Genomic DNA, 14,205 nt, shown 5'->3' with positions numbered 1-14,205 from the left:
TATATATATATATATATATATATATATATATATATATATATATATAAAGTCATCACATTAATACATTCTTTCATTCAGCATAATGCTTTCAAGTTTCATCCACATTGTATCATGTGGCAATACTTCACTTCTCTTTTGTGGCCAAATAGTATTCCATTGTGTGGCTATAACAGTTTGTTCATTCATTCATCAGTTGAAGGGTATTTGATTGGCTATTATGAGTATGATACTATAAACTTCTGTGTATAAGATTTTGGTGGACATCTGTTTTCATTTGGGAGGGGGAGAAATACCTAGGAGACCATTCTATATAAGAGAGACCCTTTAACCAGCTTTCCAGACGTCCTGGGGTCTGACCTCTGTATGGTTCTTTTCAGAGACCTGGCCAGAAACATGTGAAGCAAAGTCCCTTGTAAGTCTGGCTCCATCAGTCTCCTCTGATCCCACTCCTCTCGGTCAGCTCCTGTGAGCTGCAGGGTAGGCCCCCTGACCCAAAACCCAGGCCTTCACTGGAACCCCAAGATTTCTAGCATTAGCTGAGCCTTAAGCTCTACAACCAGGGAGAAGTAGCCTGGACAGCCCAAGAAGCTCCACTGGGAGCCCAGCTAATTCTGTTAAATGATGAATGACATTCACCAAATATTTCCAATGCTCTCTCTTTTGGGCGCGGGGTAGGGCTGCTCTTTCCTGCCCTCTCATGGTTAAGTAGGGCCATGTGACTTGTTCTGGCCAATGAGAAGTGAGCAGAAATGTGTCATTTCTGGGTCAGAGTATGTAATTGCTGCACAGGGCCCCCCAGAGATTTCTTCCCCCTGCTACAGTGATCTGAAACATTCCAGATAGTGGTTGCTTCATCACTTGGGGTGAGGAGTGAGGCACATGGGAAAGAAACCCTAGATGATCTGTGACAGATACATCTTGAGAGCAAAAAATTAATTTTGTATAGTTTTAGACCCCCAAGACTTTGGAGTCACTTGTTACAGCAGCATAATTTGATTTATCCTGACTGATACACCAACCCAACCACATCTTGGTACCTGGGTCCAGCCAAGGGCTTTATATTAGTTTGGTAGGGCTTCCATAACAAAGGACCACAGACAAGGTGCCTTAAAGAACAGAAATTTCTTGTCTCACAGTTCTGGAGACTAGAAGTCAGAGATCAAGGTGTTAACAGGGTTGATTCCTCTGAGCGATGTGAGGAAGAATCTTTTATGCCTTTTTCCTAGCTTCTGGGGGCCTCAGGAATTCCTTAGCCTTGCAAATGATGTTCTCCCTGTGTCTTCATTGTCTTCCCTCCGTGTATCTTAGTGTCCAAATTTCCCCCTTTTATAAGGACACCAGTTAGATTAATTCTGGCTTAATTTCCTCCTTAAGAACCTTATTTCCAAATAGAGTCACATCCTGTGGTCCCAGGGTTTAGGACTTCAACATCTGAATTTGGGAGGGGGCACAGTCTAGCCCATAACAGGCTCCATTCCAGCTTCAAGGTGCCCAGGGTCCCATCCTGCCCAGGATCAGTGAGAGAAGGTAGGAAATGTTGATGCCAGTATAAGTTGTCAAGACTTGGGGCTCCTTAGAGGTAGGCTCTAGTGATCAGGGGGCTCCTTCTAGGTCCATGGAGGACTTCCTTCTTGAGGATTAAGTGCTGCCCCCAGGACTACAGCCTATAATGGAAATCTCAGCAAGTCCACTCCCTGGGGAAATAGCACTGGGTAGTGAGTAAGCTTATGAATATAAATCCTGGCTCCATCTCTTAACAACGGTGTAACTTAACCCCCTTTTGAGCCTTGGTTTTGTCTCCTATAAAATGGGATGATAATATGCACTCCACAGAGCTGTGAGAATTTAGAGAGAACATACCTGCATCAACACAAGTCCTGATATATGGCAATTTCTCCATAAATTCATTATTGTCATTGCTGCTGATGGTGTCCATCTGTGCTTAAAGGAAAGGGGAAATGATGTGGTTTCAGGGTGGGGTTCCAAGATTCCTAGAGAGTGGGAGACATCTCAAGCATCTTTGATTGGTCTTCAGAGCTTGAATTCATTCAACAAACATTTATTGAGCAGCTACTATGGACCAGGAGCTTTCTCTGCAAGGTTTCTCCAGTGATGGAACTAACATTCAAGCACGTCTCATACAGACAGATATAAACAACTAAATAAACAAGTAAAACAACTGTGGCTAGAGATTGTGATTTAAAAGCAAGGAAATGGGGCAGGTGGGGGTGGGGAAGCTACTTTAGACAGTAGCTTCGGACAGTCTGAAGAGGTGGTATTTGAAGATAGAGTTATTCAGCTACACAAAAAGTAAAGAGTAAAGAACAAAGGATTCAAGGCAGGAATCTGTGGAGAGTTGGAGAAAAAGAATCTGGTATATTTGAAACAGCATGAGGGGTGTATTTGGAAGAGCATGAGTGGTATGAGGCCACTAGGGTGGAGATGTAGACAAGGGGCAAACTGGGACTGAATTTTCAGCTTAATGTGCTCCTCAAAACCTAGAGATCTCCTGGGGGTCAGGCTACGAGGGGAAGCCAGCGAGGGGGCCTTGGCAGCACCTGGGACAGCTCTCTTGCGCTGTCCATGGTGCTGACACCTGAGACCCAGTTCCCAGAAGGGAGAAGCCACCGATTCAACAGTGGGGTACAAGAGATGAAGTTCCCTACCCTCGAGGCGCTGGTGTTGCAGATATGAATAGTCAGAGTGTCAAAAATGGCTAATTAGAGGTGCCTGGGTGGCGCAGTCGGTTAAGCATCCTACTTTTGGTTTTGGATCAGGTCCTGATCTCAGGGTGATGAGCTCAAGCCCCGAGTTGGGCTCTGTGCTCCGTGGGGAGTCTGGTTGAGATTCTCTCTCCCTCTCCCTCTGCTCCTCATGCTCATTCTCTCTCTCAAATAAATAAATAAAGGGGTGTCTGGGTGGCTCAGTCGGTTGATCGTCTGCCTTCAGCTCAGGTCATGATCTCAGGGTCCTGGGATGGAGCCCCATGTCGAGCTCCCTGCTCAACGGGGACTCTGTTTCTCCCTCTCCTTCTCCCCTCCCCCTACTCATGCTCTCTACCCCTGTCTCTCTCTCAAATAAAATCTTAAAAAAATAAAATAAATACATATATATATTTTTAAAAATGACTAATTATTGAGGGTCTCCTGTTGGCTCAGCCTATGTACTTGGGCAAAATAATGCCTGCCCCCTCCAAACACGCCCACATCCTAGTCCCCAGAACCTGTGAATATGTCCCCTTACATGGCCAAAGGGACTTTGCAGAAGGGATTACATTGAGGACCTTGAGATAATCTTGCTTTACCTACGTGGGCCCAATGTTATCACAAGGGTCCCTGCAGGAAGAGGGCAGGAGGGTCAGCATCACGGAAGGAGAGTTTGATGGAAGCAGATGTCAGAGTGATGCAGTATGAGAAAGATACAGCCGGCCACCGCTGGCTTCAAAGGTGGGGAATGGGGCCACATGCCAAGGACTGCAGGTGCCTCTAGAAGCTGGAAAGGCAAGATAACAAATTCTCCTCCAGGGCCTCCAGAAGGAATGCAGCCCTGCAGACACCAGGATTTTAGCTCAAAGAGACCCATTTCCAACTTCTGGCCTCCAGAACTGTAAAATAATAAATGTGTGTTGTTTGAAGCATCAAGTTTGTGATGATTAGTTACAGAAGCAGTAGGAAAATCATACGGGACCCAAAGTCCAGAAAAGACGGCTCCTTCCTTTACAGAATCCAGGAATTGGAAAACTGGGCATTTGAATCAGGTGGTCTGACCCCAGGCCTGTGCTCTACGCTGCCTCACCATGCTGGAAATATCTTCCCTGCTGTTATGGACTGGGCTGTGTCCCTGCCATCCCAGTTCATATGCTGACATTCTAAACCCTGTGCAAAGGACTGAAGGTTTGTGTCCCCTGCTTCAATTCACATGTTGAAATCCTAACCCCCAATGTAATGGTATCCGATGGGGCCTCTGGGAGGTAATTACGTCATGAGGGTGGAGTCCTCACGAGTGGGATTAGCGAGTGCCTTTATAAGAGAAACCCCAGAGACACCTCTCATCCTCTCTCTGCCAAGTGAGGGTACAAGCAGTTGGCACTCTGGAACCCAGAAGAGGTCTTCCCCACAAGCCCGCCATGTTGGCACCTTGATCTCAGACATCCAGCTTGCACCAGTGTGAGAAATAAATTTCTGTTGTGTACAAACTGCTCAGTCTCTGGTACTTTGCTATAGCAGCCTGTACTAAGAACCCCAGGACCTCTGAATGTGACTGTATTTGGAGACAGCGTCTCTACAGGGGTAATTAAGTTAAAGTGAGGTCATTAGGGTGACCCTGATCCACTATGTCTAACGTCCTTAGAAGGTGAGGAGATTAGAACACAGGAGCAGAGGGAAGACCGTGTGAGGCCATGGGTAGAAGATGGCCACCTGCAAGCCAAGGGGAGAGGCTTTAGAAGGAACCAAGCCTGCCGCCACCTTGATCTTTGACTTCCAAGACTCCAGAACCGAGAAACTGAGGTCTGCTGTTGAAACCCCTGCAGCCTGTGGTACTTGGTTATGGCGGCCACGGCAAAGCAATATATCTGGGGACTGTGGGAAGCTCCAGCCCAGCTCCAGCTTCACCTGAGTCCGCCTTGAAGAGTAGCGCTCTCCAAGCCCATAGAATCACAGGGTGCTCAACCCATCTCAACAGGTTCTGGGCTATTGCAAGGCGAGGAATGAGGCTTCAGGTAAGCGTCTAGAGACAGGGCGTACATGAGCCCCAGGGCTGTTCTTGCCCAGCACGGCCTCTCTGGACAATGTCATCATCCCCATGGCATCAATCTCCACCACTGTCCTGGGGCCTCCAGACTGGTTCCCGGTACAAATCTCTCTTAAGTTCCCACCCCAAACGTCCAGAGCCCCTGCCATCTCCCCTCGAATGGTCCCTGAAGCTCCTCAGACTGAACATGGTGAAAACAGAGCCGAGCATCGTCCCCTGCTCCTATTCCTTCCCCTGCATCCCATCTCGGTAAAGATGCCCCTCCCTGGTCACCTTTGCCAACCAAAGTGCCCTCGTCCTCCTTGGCATCCCCTGCCCCATGCCCCCCACTGCTGCCTCAACCTAGGCCATCATCTCTCCTCAGTCCCCTGCAATCTGTCCCCTTCTGGAAACACAGATCTGACTATTCGCCACTCAAAAACCTTCCAAAGCTGGTGCGTTGCTGGTAGGCAGGTGAAGTGGTGCAGCCACTGTGAGGAAAAGTGATAATTCCTCAAAAAGTTAAACTTAGAATGACCTATGACCCAGCAATTCCACAGCTGGGTCCACACCCAGAGGAAGTGAAAGCAGAGACTCAGAACTGGGTACGTACACATCCGTGTTCACAGCAGTCATTATCCACAATGCCCCAGAGATGGAAGCTACCCCAGGGTCCACTGACGGATAAATGGATCAACACAACATGGTCCGTCCATATTGCGGAATCTCGTGTAGTCTTAAAAAGGAAGGACATTCTGACACCTGCTACAACATGGATGAACCTCGAGGGCGTCATAGTTAGTGAACTAAGCCAGTCACAAAAGATCAAACACTGTAGGATTCCACTTCTAGGAGGTCCCTAGAGGAGTCAAATCCACAGAGACAGAGAGCAGAAGGTGGGAGCCCGGGGCTGGGGAGTCCTTGTTTAATTGGGGCAGAGTTTCAGTTTCAGATGAGAAAGTTCTGGAGATGGATGGCCACACAACAGTGTGCGTGAATTTAGTGCCAGTGAACTTCACACAGAACAGCATGTGGTGAAGGCAGTGAGCGGGAGCCCCAGGAGGCCTGCAGCATGTAGCAGGGGCAGTGACCAGGCGCTGGGCCCAGGCTGGAGTAGTAACATCCGGGGAGTCACGTTAACACCCACATCCCCACTCCTCAGGTGAAGCAAGGGGGCTCAGAGTTTCAGCAACAAGCCCAAAGCCAGCAGTAAGAGGCGAGGCTGTGGTTTCACACCAGGCAGTCTGGCTCCACAGTCTAGACACACCAAGACAGCAAATGAGAACGCTTGGGGACAGGTCTCAGCGCGCCATAGGGACTGGCTCATTCTGTGACCACAGCCTAACACACAGTAGGACCAATGCCTGGGAGCCTCTGAAAGTCCTTAAGTCTGTGCATATGTACACAGCGTCCTCTGGGAACCAGGCTCTGTGGTGCACACAGTAGGAACGTATAGGAAACACAAAGCACCTGCACACAGTAGGACCAGCCGAGCACAGAGGCTGCGGAAACCTAGTAAGGAAAATGAGGGGTGCCAGGGTGGGCATCCAAGAATACCTGTGATCCCCAGATCCCCCCTGTGGTCTGAAGCCAGCACTGAGTGGGACTACGGGGCAATTCTGAGAGAGCACTGACAGTGGGGGAAGCTAGCTGGGCCTGAGGCTGGGCACGGCATGTGGGTACTGTGACAAGCTCAAGGCCGTTTGGGCCTCAGCTCCAGCCATCCTGGTCACGGAAGGTGGGGCGAGGTGCCCCTCCGAACCCAAAGATGACACGAGGCTGCTTCCAAGAGGGCAAGGTTTATTGGGAGTGACTGATCACGGTCATCAGTGCAGTGTGGCCCCTCCCCCTGGGGGCAGGGCAGTCCAGTGTGTGGGCCCCAGGGGCCTGGCATTTCAGGGGGACCCAGGGGGGTCGCAGGCATAGCAGCAGGGAGAGAAGGAGTGAGCCACCCCCACAGGGCTCAGCCCCAGCCCAGCCCCAGGGGGACCCCTCTCGAGGTCCTCAGGCCTCCGCAGCTGAGCTGGGAGGGTCCAGGGGCAGACAACGCCGGTGCCGGAGAATGGACTTCTCCTCCTCCTGCAGGGACAGGAGCGCCACACGCACACGTCACACAGCACGGGACACTGGCACTTGTGCCTGCCTCCGCCGTGTCACCCCCACCCCATGGAGGGCCAGGACCACCCACTCTCACCATCTCGGATGCAGTGCTGGGGCTCGCACCCTCGGGAGAGCCCCCCTCGTCCCGCGAGCAGTCAGGGCCTACGTCCTCCTCATACTCCGTCAGGCAGTCCGATTCCTCCCCTGGAGTCCGGGAGCAGGGCGAAGTGAGGGGGTGCGGGCTGGCCCGACATCTCCAGCCATATCCCACAGATCCCAGCTCCAACCTCCCCCCCCGCCCCCAAAGGTGGCCTTGGCCCCTCACCGTCAGCACAGCCGTCAGAAACGTAGCTCGTGGGGGGCTCAATCCGGGACACAATCTCCGCCAAGTCGGTGAAGCCAGAGCTGGGGAAGGCCAGCACCTGTGGAGTGGCGCAGGTGAGCATCTCGGGGGGACTGTGGGGTCCCGGAGTGTCAGGGGCTGTGGTGTCTTGGGGACCCTGAGATCCGAGGGGGAGCCCTCTGGTCTGAGGGGCTCTGCTAAATCCAAGGAAGTCTGGGGTCATCTGAGTTTTTGGGGTGCCTCAGCCAGGCTGGGGGAAAGCTCTGTTGTTAAGAGTGGCCCCACTGGGGTAGGTCCCAGGCTTACGTCTGCGCGGCGGCTCTCGTTGAGGTCGGCAGATCGCCGGTCTGTGAGCATCTTTTCAATGATGTCGCCCCGGCTCCAGCCCCCAAACACAGCCTTCCCATACTGGTAGCCCACATCCTGCCGGAAGGGAGGAGGATGGAGCCGGGCCTGCAAACGCCCCTCCCCTAACGTTTTCTCTGCCTCCCCTTCTCTGCCAATCTCCATTCTGCTGACCCTTCCTTGGCCCCTCAAGAGCCCGATGCTCTGGAGGGAGCTGGCATCTGAGGCTCAACTTATTTCCGAGCCAGCCACGTGTAGCACACCTGTCCCCAAATTCCTCATCCTGTGCCCCTGCCAGGCCCGACCCATCAACCTCTCCACATTCTTTCCCCCTCAGCCCCACACAGTGCGCCAAGTGCCAACTGGCATGAGACCACGGTGCGTCAGCTTATCTCAAGGTCTGCAAACACGCAATACCGCTGCACCCATCGCCATCTCCCCAGCCCGTGACAGACATCACTAATCCACCACGGCACACTTCAGCTCCCGATCAGTTTCAGCGGCCGTGGGCTGGGACGCACTTTGCAGATCAGCGGCTAGTGGCCCGCCCACGGCTCCATGCTGCACCCATGCCTGTGGCAGACATGACTAACGGATCGCCTGTTCGCATTCCCACCCATGCGGAAATGGCGTTAGAAACCTCTCATGTGCTCCAGGCAGTGCAGCCAGCACCTAGCAGGAAACTTAGTGCTTACACAGCACATGCACCGCCCCGTTCCCTTGCCACACTCACCGCAGGCATCACCAATCAATTACCAATCTGCTCCTCACGGAGCCCATTTGGGAATGGAGCCCTACAATCCTTCCCCCTGGGTCGCTCTGGGCTTTAAGCAGTAAAGCTTTGCCAGCCCACCACGCTGGCACCGTGCCATCCCCACCCCGCTCACATAGATCTGGTCGAACTTCCCGAAGTCCATGGTCTTGAAGCAGTCGATGGGCGGGCGCAGGTACTCGCAGTAGGAGCTGGACTTGACGACCTCCAGCTGCCGCACACAGGACACATAGGCCAGGCGGGACTGGATCTCGGCCATGTCTGGAACCTTGATCTTGTCTGCCCAGGGGTTTAGCCGCTTCCACAGCAGCCACCAGCCAGACAGGCTGTCCCCGTAGGTGCTGAGGTCTGTCTCATCCTGGCTTCCCACATCAATGGCGATGACCGTCTTGGCACCCATACTGCGGGCGATGTCCGCTGTGGGGCGGGGGGTGGGGGGGGAGAGTCAGCAGGCAGCTCCCCACCAGGGCCCAGGACAGAGAATGTTCAACCCAGTCCCACAAACACCATCATGCAAATGGTCACACACAAAAACCCATGCAAACAACATGCTGGTATGCAAAGGGCACGGACTTCCAGGACTGTGATGTTAAGGAGGTGGGGTCCGACAGTGGAGCTTTTAGGTCTGGGGGACTGGGGCCAGAGGGATGGGGCAGATGCAGGCAAAGGGACAAAGTTTTTGGGAAAAAAAGACACCATGTCAGACACATGGGGGGACAGCGGCATGGAGGGGAGTGCTGTGGAGAGATAAAGGTTGGTAAGGACACCAGGAACCAGAGACACAGGAGGACAGAGTCAGAGAGGCAGGAAGTCCAAGCGGCAGAGGCGTGGAAGTCAAGCCACAAGGGAGAGAAATGCAGGGAAAAAGAAACAGCAACAGAGATTTTCGGGGGAGAAAGAGATATTAGAGATCCAGAAGGAAAGAGAATCTGGGGGGATATGTGGGGCTGAGACGGTGACAGAGAACGATGACCAAGAAAAAGGACATTCAGGAAAACAGGACAGAGGCGTGAAGGGTGGGTGATGGCCCTGTGAGGAGGGTGGTGTGTCTGTGGGTTTGTGTTTGCATGTCCGTGTGTCCCATGGAGGATCCCTGAGTGGGTCTGGGAGAGCCTGGGGGCATGGGGACAGGGTCCTATAGCCAGGCCCAGCCCAGGAAGATACCCAAGTCTCCAGCAGACTTTGCACGAGTCCCTCATGAGCTAATCTGTCTAGGAACATGTTCCCACATCTGTGTGCCTGCACACATCTCTGTTGTCTGTGTGTGTCTCCTGTGTGTGAACACACACACCTCTGGGTGTGTCTATAGCTCTATGCACACACCAGGGCCTGAGTGCATTTCAGTCCACACGTGTCTAGATCAACCTGTGGATCTGCCTACACCTGCTCACGTGTGTGCAGCTGTTAGCGTGTGCACCCGCACAGAGCCTGCATGGCGGAGTTGGCAAACTTTTTCTGCAAGGGGCCAGAGAGAAGATAACTTTGGCTTGGCAGCGGAGTGGCCTCCCTCCCTACTCTCAACTTTGCCCCTGTGGCACAAAGGTGGCCACAGATGAGACGCAAACGACTGGGTGAGGCCGCGTGTCAATAAAACTTTCTTTAGAAAACCAGGCAGGGGCTGGATTTGCTGGAGTTGGCTGATCTCCGGCCTCCAGGACCGAGAGTGTGTGTTCAGCTAGCACACACGTCTACTTGGGTGTGCTCGCCTCCGGGCACGCGAAATTTTCAGTGGCACCGCCGGCCCCCCGCTCGCCCGCACATGTGAGGGCAGCAGGTACGCAAGCTCACCGTGGACCCAGAGGTGCCCGCCGTGTGTGTGCGTGCACTTGTGCGCGTCTGAGGCAGCGCGCAGCGTGTATGTGGCCAGCCTGGTGGGCAAGGACACGCGCCCGATTTCAGGGGCACAGGGGTCTGGCCACGTGCACGTGTGGGAGTACGCTATCCGCACTGTGAGCAGCCGCGAGAACGCGTGAGCCCAGCCGGGGGTCCCACGGCCCCCTGCATGCTCCTTTCCGTGTGCGCACGTGTGTCTACGTGTGTCCATTCACGTGAACACAGCCCGTGGAAGCGCCTTCCAGCTCCACACGCTTCTGTCCTCAGGCGCTCCCATGTATCTGCCGCGGCGTGAGCGTGCACGCGCGTCCTCCCGGGCGCCTATCCGGGCGCGCGCCTGCGCGTGTGCGCGCGTGCGGGCGAGCGGGCAGCCACTTGCCTGGCAGGTTGTTGATGTAGCCGCCGTCCATGAGGAGGTGCCCGTCCTTCGGGTCGCACAGCGGCGGCAGGTAGCCCGAGAGCGTCATGCTGGCGCGGACGTACCGCCACAGGGAGCCTGCCCGGCGGGACACACAGACACAGACACGCACAGACACGCTCAGACAAGCTCGGAGGCCCGGCCAGCCCGGTGGGCTCGCTGACCTGGCACGTTGTTGACATAGCACCCGTCCACCAGCAGGTGCCCGTCCTTGGGGTCGCAGAGCGGGGGCAGGTAGGGGCAGTAGGAGGCACTGGCCCGGACGTAACGCCACACGCAGCCTGCGGGGACGGCGTGAGGGGGTGAGGCGCCTGACTCCTCCCCCAGCCCCCCACCCCTGAGGAGAGACATACCTGGGGCCTCTGGGGCATTAGTGGGTGATGGTTAGTGCTCGGCAATCGGGCCAGGGTGGACGGTCACTCATGTTAACAATGTCCCAGATGCTCGGCTGCCCTCCCTGCACCCCCTCCCCCCCAGCCGCAGAGGTCGTTGTGGGGTCGGCTGGGGGCACCCACCATCTTTGTGGACACGCATGGCCGAGGCGGTGATGTCCGTGGTCACGTTGAAGTACGGCAGCCACAGGTCCTGTGGGAACAGGGACCAAGCTGGGAGAGGAGTGGGGACTCCCGTGGGGAGCGGCGGGGACAGGGCAGGCGAGGGCGGAGGGCACACCTCAATCTGCTTGTCCTGGAAGACCCGGTGGATGCTGCGGTTGAAGGCCGACCCGGTGAACATGGAGGTGACGGGGTACGTGAGGTCCAACACCGGCTCCATCACCGAGGTCATGCCCTAGGGGCAAGGAGGCGGGCTGGGGTCGAACGGGAGTCGCTTGGGGTCACTAACGAGGTGGTCACTAAGGGTCCTGACTGCTCCAGCCAGGGGGCGGGGGGTTGGGGACTAGGGTCACTAACCAGGAGGTCACAAGAGGTCGGCAAGGTCCTGGAGGTATTGCCATGAGGGTCCAGGAGGGGTTCACAGATGGAAGTCAGGAACAAGGCAGAAAAAGCCCAGGAACCCCTCGGGAATCAGCTTTCAGGGTGCTCCTCCAGTAGGTGCCCCCCCCACCATACACACCTTGGCCCACTCCCGGGCCCGCTGCTTCGTGCGACTGGCGCTCCGCTCCTCCGCATACAGGGCCCCGATGAAGGACCCGATGGATGTGCCGCCCACCAGGTCGACAGGGACACCTGCCTCCTCCAATGCCTTCAGCACGCCGATGTGCGAGCAGCCCCTGCAAGGGAGACAAAACCCAGGGGCCCACTGGAGACCCCCCAGGTCCCGCCCCCTCCCCAGCTCCCCCGCCCCCCCACCTCCTCCACAGGCAAGGAACGAGTGCCAGCCCCACCCCTCAAGGGCGGCTCCCAGGAAATAAGCCCCACCCCGCAGGCACCCTGGCCCCGCCCCCTCACCTGGCCCCGCCCCCGCCCAGCACCAGGGCAATGGTGTTGCCGGTGAGCACCCGCGCCAGGCGGGAGAAGTCGCTGTGCCGGTCAGCGCGCCTGGAGAAAACCTTCTCGTAGAGCTCGTGCTGGGATGCGGGGGGGACAGAGAGGTGACGCATGAGGATGGGGGTGCAAGAGCCAACGTCTGGACCTCCACACCACCGCTCCTGCCCCCACACGTCTCTAAGCCCACCGCTACAGCGGCCCCGCTCCCGAACGGTCCTAGAGGCTGGTGGTCCCTGGGAAGGCTCCTCTCCAGGCACGGCGCTCACCAACTTGGCAGGGCTGCGGCGGGAGAAGAGGCGGCGTGGACAGCGCAGATGCAAGTGCCCCGAGCACCAGCTGCGCATGTTGAGCCACTCCACGGTGCGCGTGGGGCCTGAGCCCTCCTCCCGGTGCAGCAGGACCAGCTGCTTGAGGGCGCGCACCGCTGTATTCTCCAGCATCTGCTCCAGCTGGGGGGGAACAGAGGGTGGAAGTCACTAATCCTCGGTCATGACCTCCCCGCCACCCACCCCCCACCCCCGGCTGAGCTTGGGTCCCTGCTTGCCTAGCCCCACGGTGAGGGTGCACGGGGCCTGCTGCAGGCACCGGAGGGCAGGGGACGAGGTCCGGGGGTGGGGGGAGGGGTCACTGTGCACGGTCTCTGGACCTGGCCGAGAGTGGGCTCCTGGTCGCCCAGGCCCACGATGAGGATGCAGTCGGCCTGGCGCAAGCAGCGGACGGTCCAGGGAGTCAGCGATGCGTCAGTCTGGTAGAGCACGATGCGGTGCGCGTCCTCCTGCTGGGCCAGCCATCCTGACAGCCGGAATTCTTGGATGCTGGGACAGGGGTGGGGGTGAGTCATGCCAGGGGGCTGGGCAGGGGTCCCACACCTCCCAGAAACCATGTAGTTCCATTACTGGGAGGAGGGGAACTTAGACACCCAGGCCCCCACATGTCCATGCCCCATGGTCTCCCACTGACTGAATGGATGGGGCACATGCTCCTTGGTTCACAGCCCAGGACTCAACCAAATCTGAAGGCATTCTGGGCTTCAAGTCTATCCGCCACCTCCTCAAACTCCGAACACGTACCTATCGAGAGCAGAAGCCCCCAGGCGGGCCCGGATGGTGTCACTGTTGAGAAGGAGTGTAGGCCCTGGGGATGGGTGAGGATGGAGAGTCAGACACCCAGGCCCAGAGAACTGGGGGCCTGTCCCGTAACACCTCCCACCCCACCCCCACTGACCACGGCCCCGCCCACACGTGCCCCACCCACACCCAGACCAATGGCCTGTTCTCACCCCGCCCCAGTCCCCGGACTGACCAATGGCTTGCAGAGCATGCTGCAGCTCCAAAGTAAAGGCCACCATGGGCACCTCGGCACACACTGGCAGGACTGCCACCGTTGCCAGGTTGCTGGCTGGGTTGGTAAGCTCCGAGTGAGGGGGGACGCCTAGTCCCGAGCCTGCTGAGACCCCAATGAAGGAGATTTGCTGTGCAATCCTGCATCTGGAGAAGTAGACCTGCCTCCTCCTCCTCAGAAATCCCCGCCCTTCATCATCTAACTGAGGCTTAGTGAAGCCACGCAAAAGGTTGTGGCCTCAGTCCTGGACCCACAGCCTCACCCCATACCGTCTTGATAAGACCTAGCTATGTGGGCGCCTGGGTGGCTCAGTTGGTTAAGCGACTGCCTTCGGCTCAGGTCATGATCCTGGAGTCCCTGGATCGAGTCCCGCATCGAGTCCCGCATCGAGTCCCGCATCGAGTCCCGCATCGGGCTTCCTGCTCGGCAGGGAGTCTGCTTCTCCCTCTGACCCTCCCCCCTCTCATGTGCTCTCTCTCTCAAATAAATAAATAAAAAATCTTAAAAAAAAAAAGACCTAGCTATGTGACCTTCAGTTTAGGGCCTCATCTCAACAGGATCCATTACATAATTCTATAAGCACTCCACTGTGCCTGTGTGGACAGATCTGTGCCCCTACCCCATTATGGCCTTGGTGCTTCCGTCCACTAAAGGAACTTGAACACGAAACTATGCAGAAACAAATATATTTTTGACCTATCTGTTGCTTCCCAGCTTCTCCACTAACATTCTAGACCAAGCCCTCACCCCCCTCTCTTGCCTGGACCTCCCACTGGCTCCTCCCCTCCAGTTGCTTCCCATAACAGTCTGAATAAGCTTAAATGTCTTTCTGGGGCTCCCAGCCCCTATGTGACCTGACTCCTTCCCCCCATTT

The 14,205-nt window shown here is 56.1% G+C and overlaps 1 protein-coding gene across 7 annotated transcripts in view; it reads right to left on the bottom strand.

Annotated features, from left to right (window-relative positions):
* Positions 1-14,205, bottom strand: part of PNPLA6 (patatin like phospholipase domain containing 6) — a 30,444-nt gene that overhangs the window by 3,790 nt on the left and 12,449 nt on the right. For 3 of the 7 annotated variants that reach the window (XM_034998443.1, XM_034998439.1, XM_034998441.1), the window contains 14 exons: positions 13,293-13,436; positions 13,061-13,124; positions 12,637-12,805; positions 12,257-12,439; positions 11,952-12,070; positions 11,617-11,773; positions 11,215-11,331; positions 11,058-11,127; positions 10,504-10,620; positions 8,407-8,708; positions 7,481-7,597; positions 7,157-7,253; positions 6,926-7,035; positions 6,515-6,810 (listed from right to left, as the gene is read on the bottom strand). In XM_034998443.1, the coding sequence (XP_034854334.1) occupies positions 6,736-6,810; positions 6,926-7,035; positions 7,157-7,253; positions 7,481-7,597; positions 8,407-8,708; positions 10,504-10,620; positions 11,058-11,127; positions 11,215-11,331; positions 11,617-11,773; positions 11,952-12,070; positions 12,257-12,439; positions 12,637-12,805; positions 13,061-13,124; positions 13,293-13,436 (1,841 nt within the window). In that variant the 3' untranslated portion in view covers positions 6,515-6,735. Of the gene's footprint in view, positions 1-1,860; positions 1,937-6,514; positions 6,811-6,925; positions 7,036-7,156; positions 7,254-7,480; positions 7,598-8,406; positions 8,709-10,503; positions 10,621-11,057; positions 11,128-11,214; positions 11,332-11,616; positions 11,774-11,951; positions 12,071-12,256; positions 12,440-12,636; positions 12,806-13,060; positions 13,125-13,292; positions 13,437-14,205 lie in introns of those variants that run through there. The other 4 variants (XM_034998445.1, XM_034998440.1, XM_034998442.1 and 1 more) reach the window with 2 other exon arrangements.

Source organism: Mirounga leonina, unplaced genomic scaffold (genome assembly GCF_011800145.1).
Source record: "Mirounga leonina isolate KUSES-001 unplaced genomic scaffold, KU_Mleo_1.0 Mir_94, whole genome shotgun sequence".
Classification (NCBI taxonomy): domain Eukaryota; kingdom Metazoa; phylum Chordata; class Mammalia; order Carnivora; family Phocidae; genus Mirounga; species Mirounga leonina.
The sequence above is the reverse complement of the archived record's forward strand: the minus strand, read 5'-3'. Positions and strand labels throughout refer to the sequence as shown.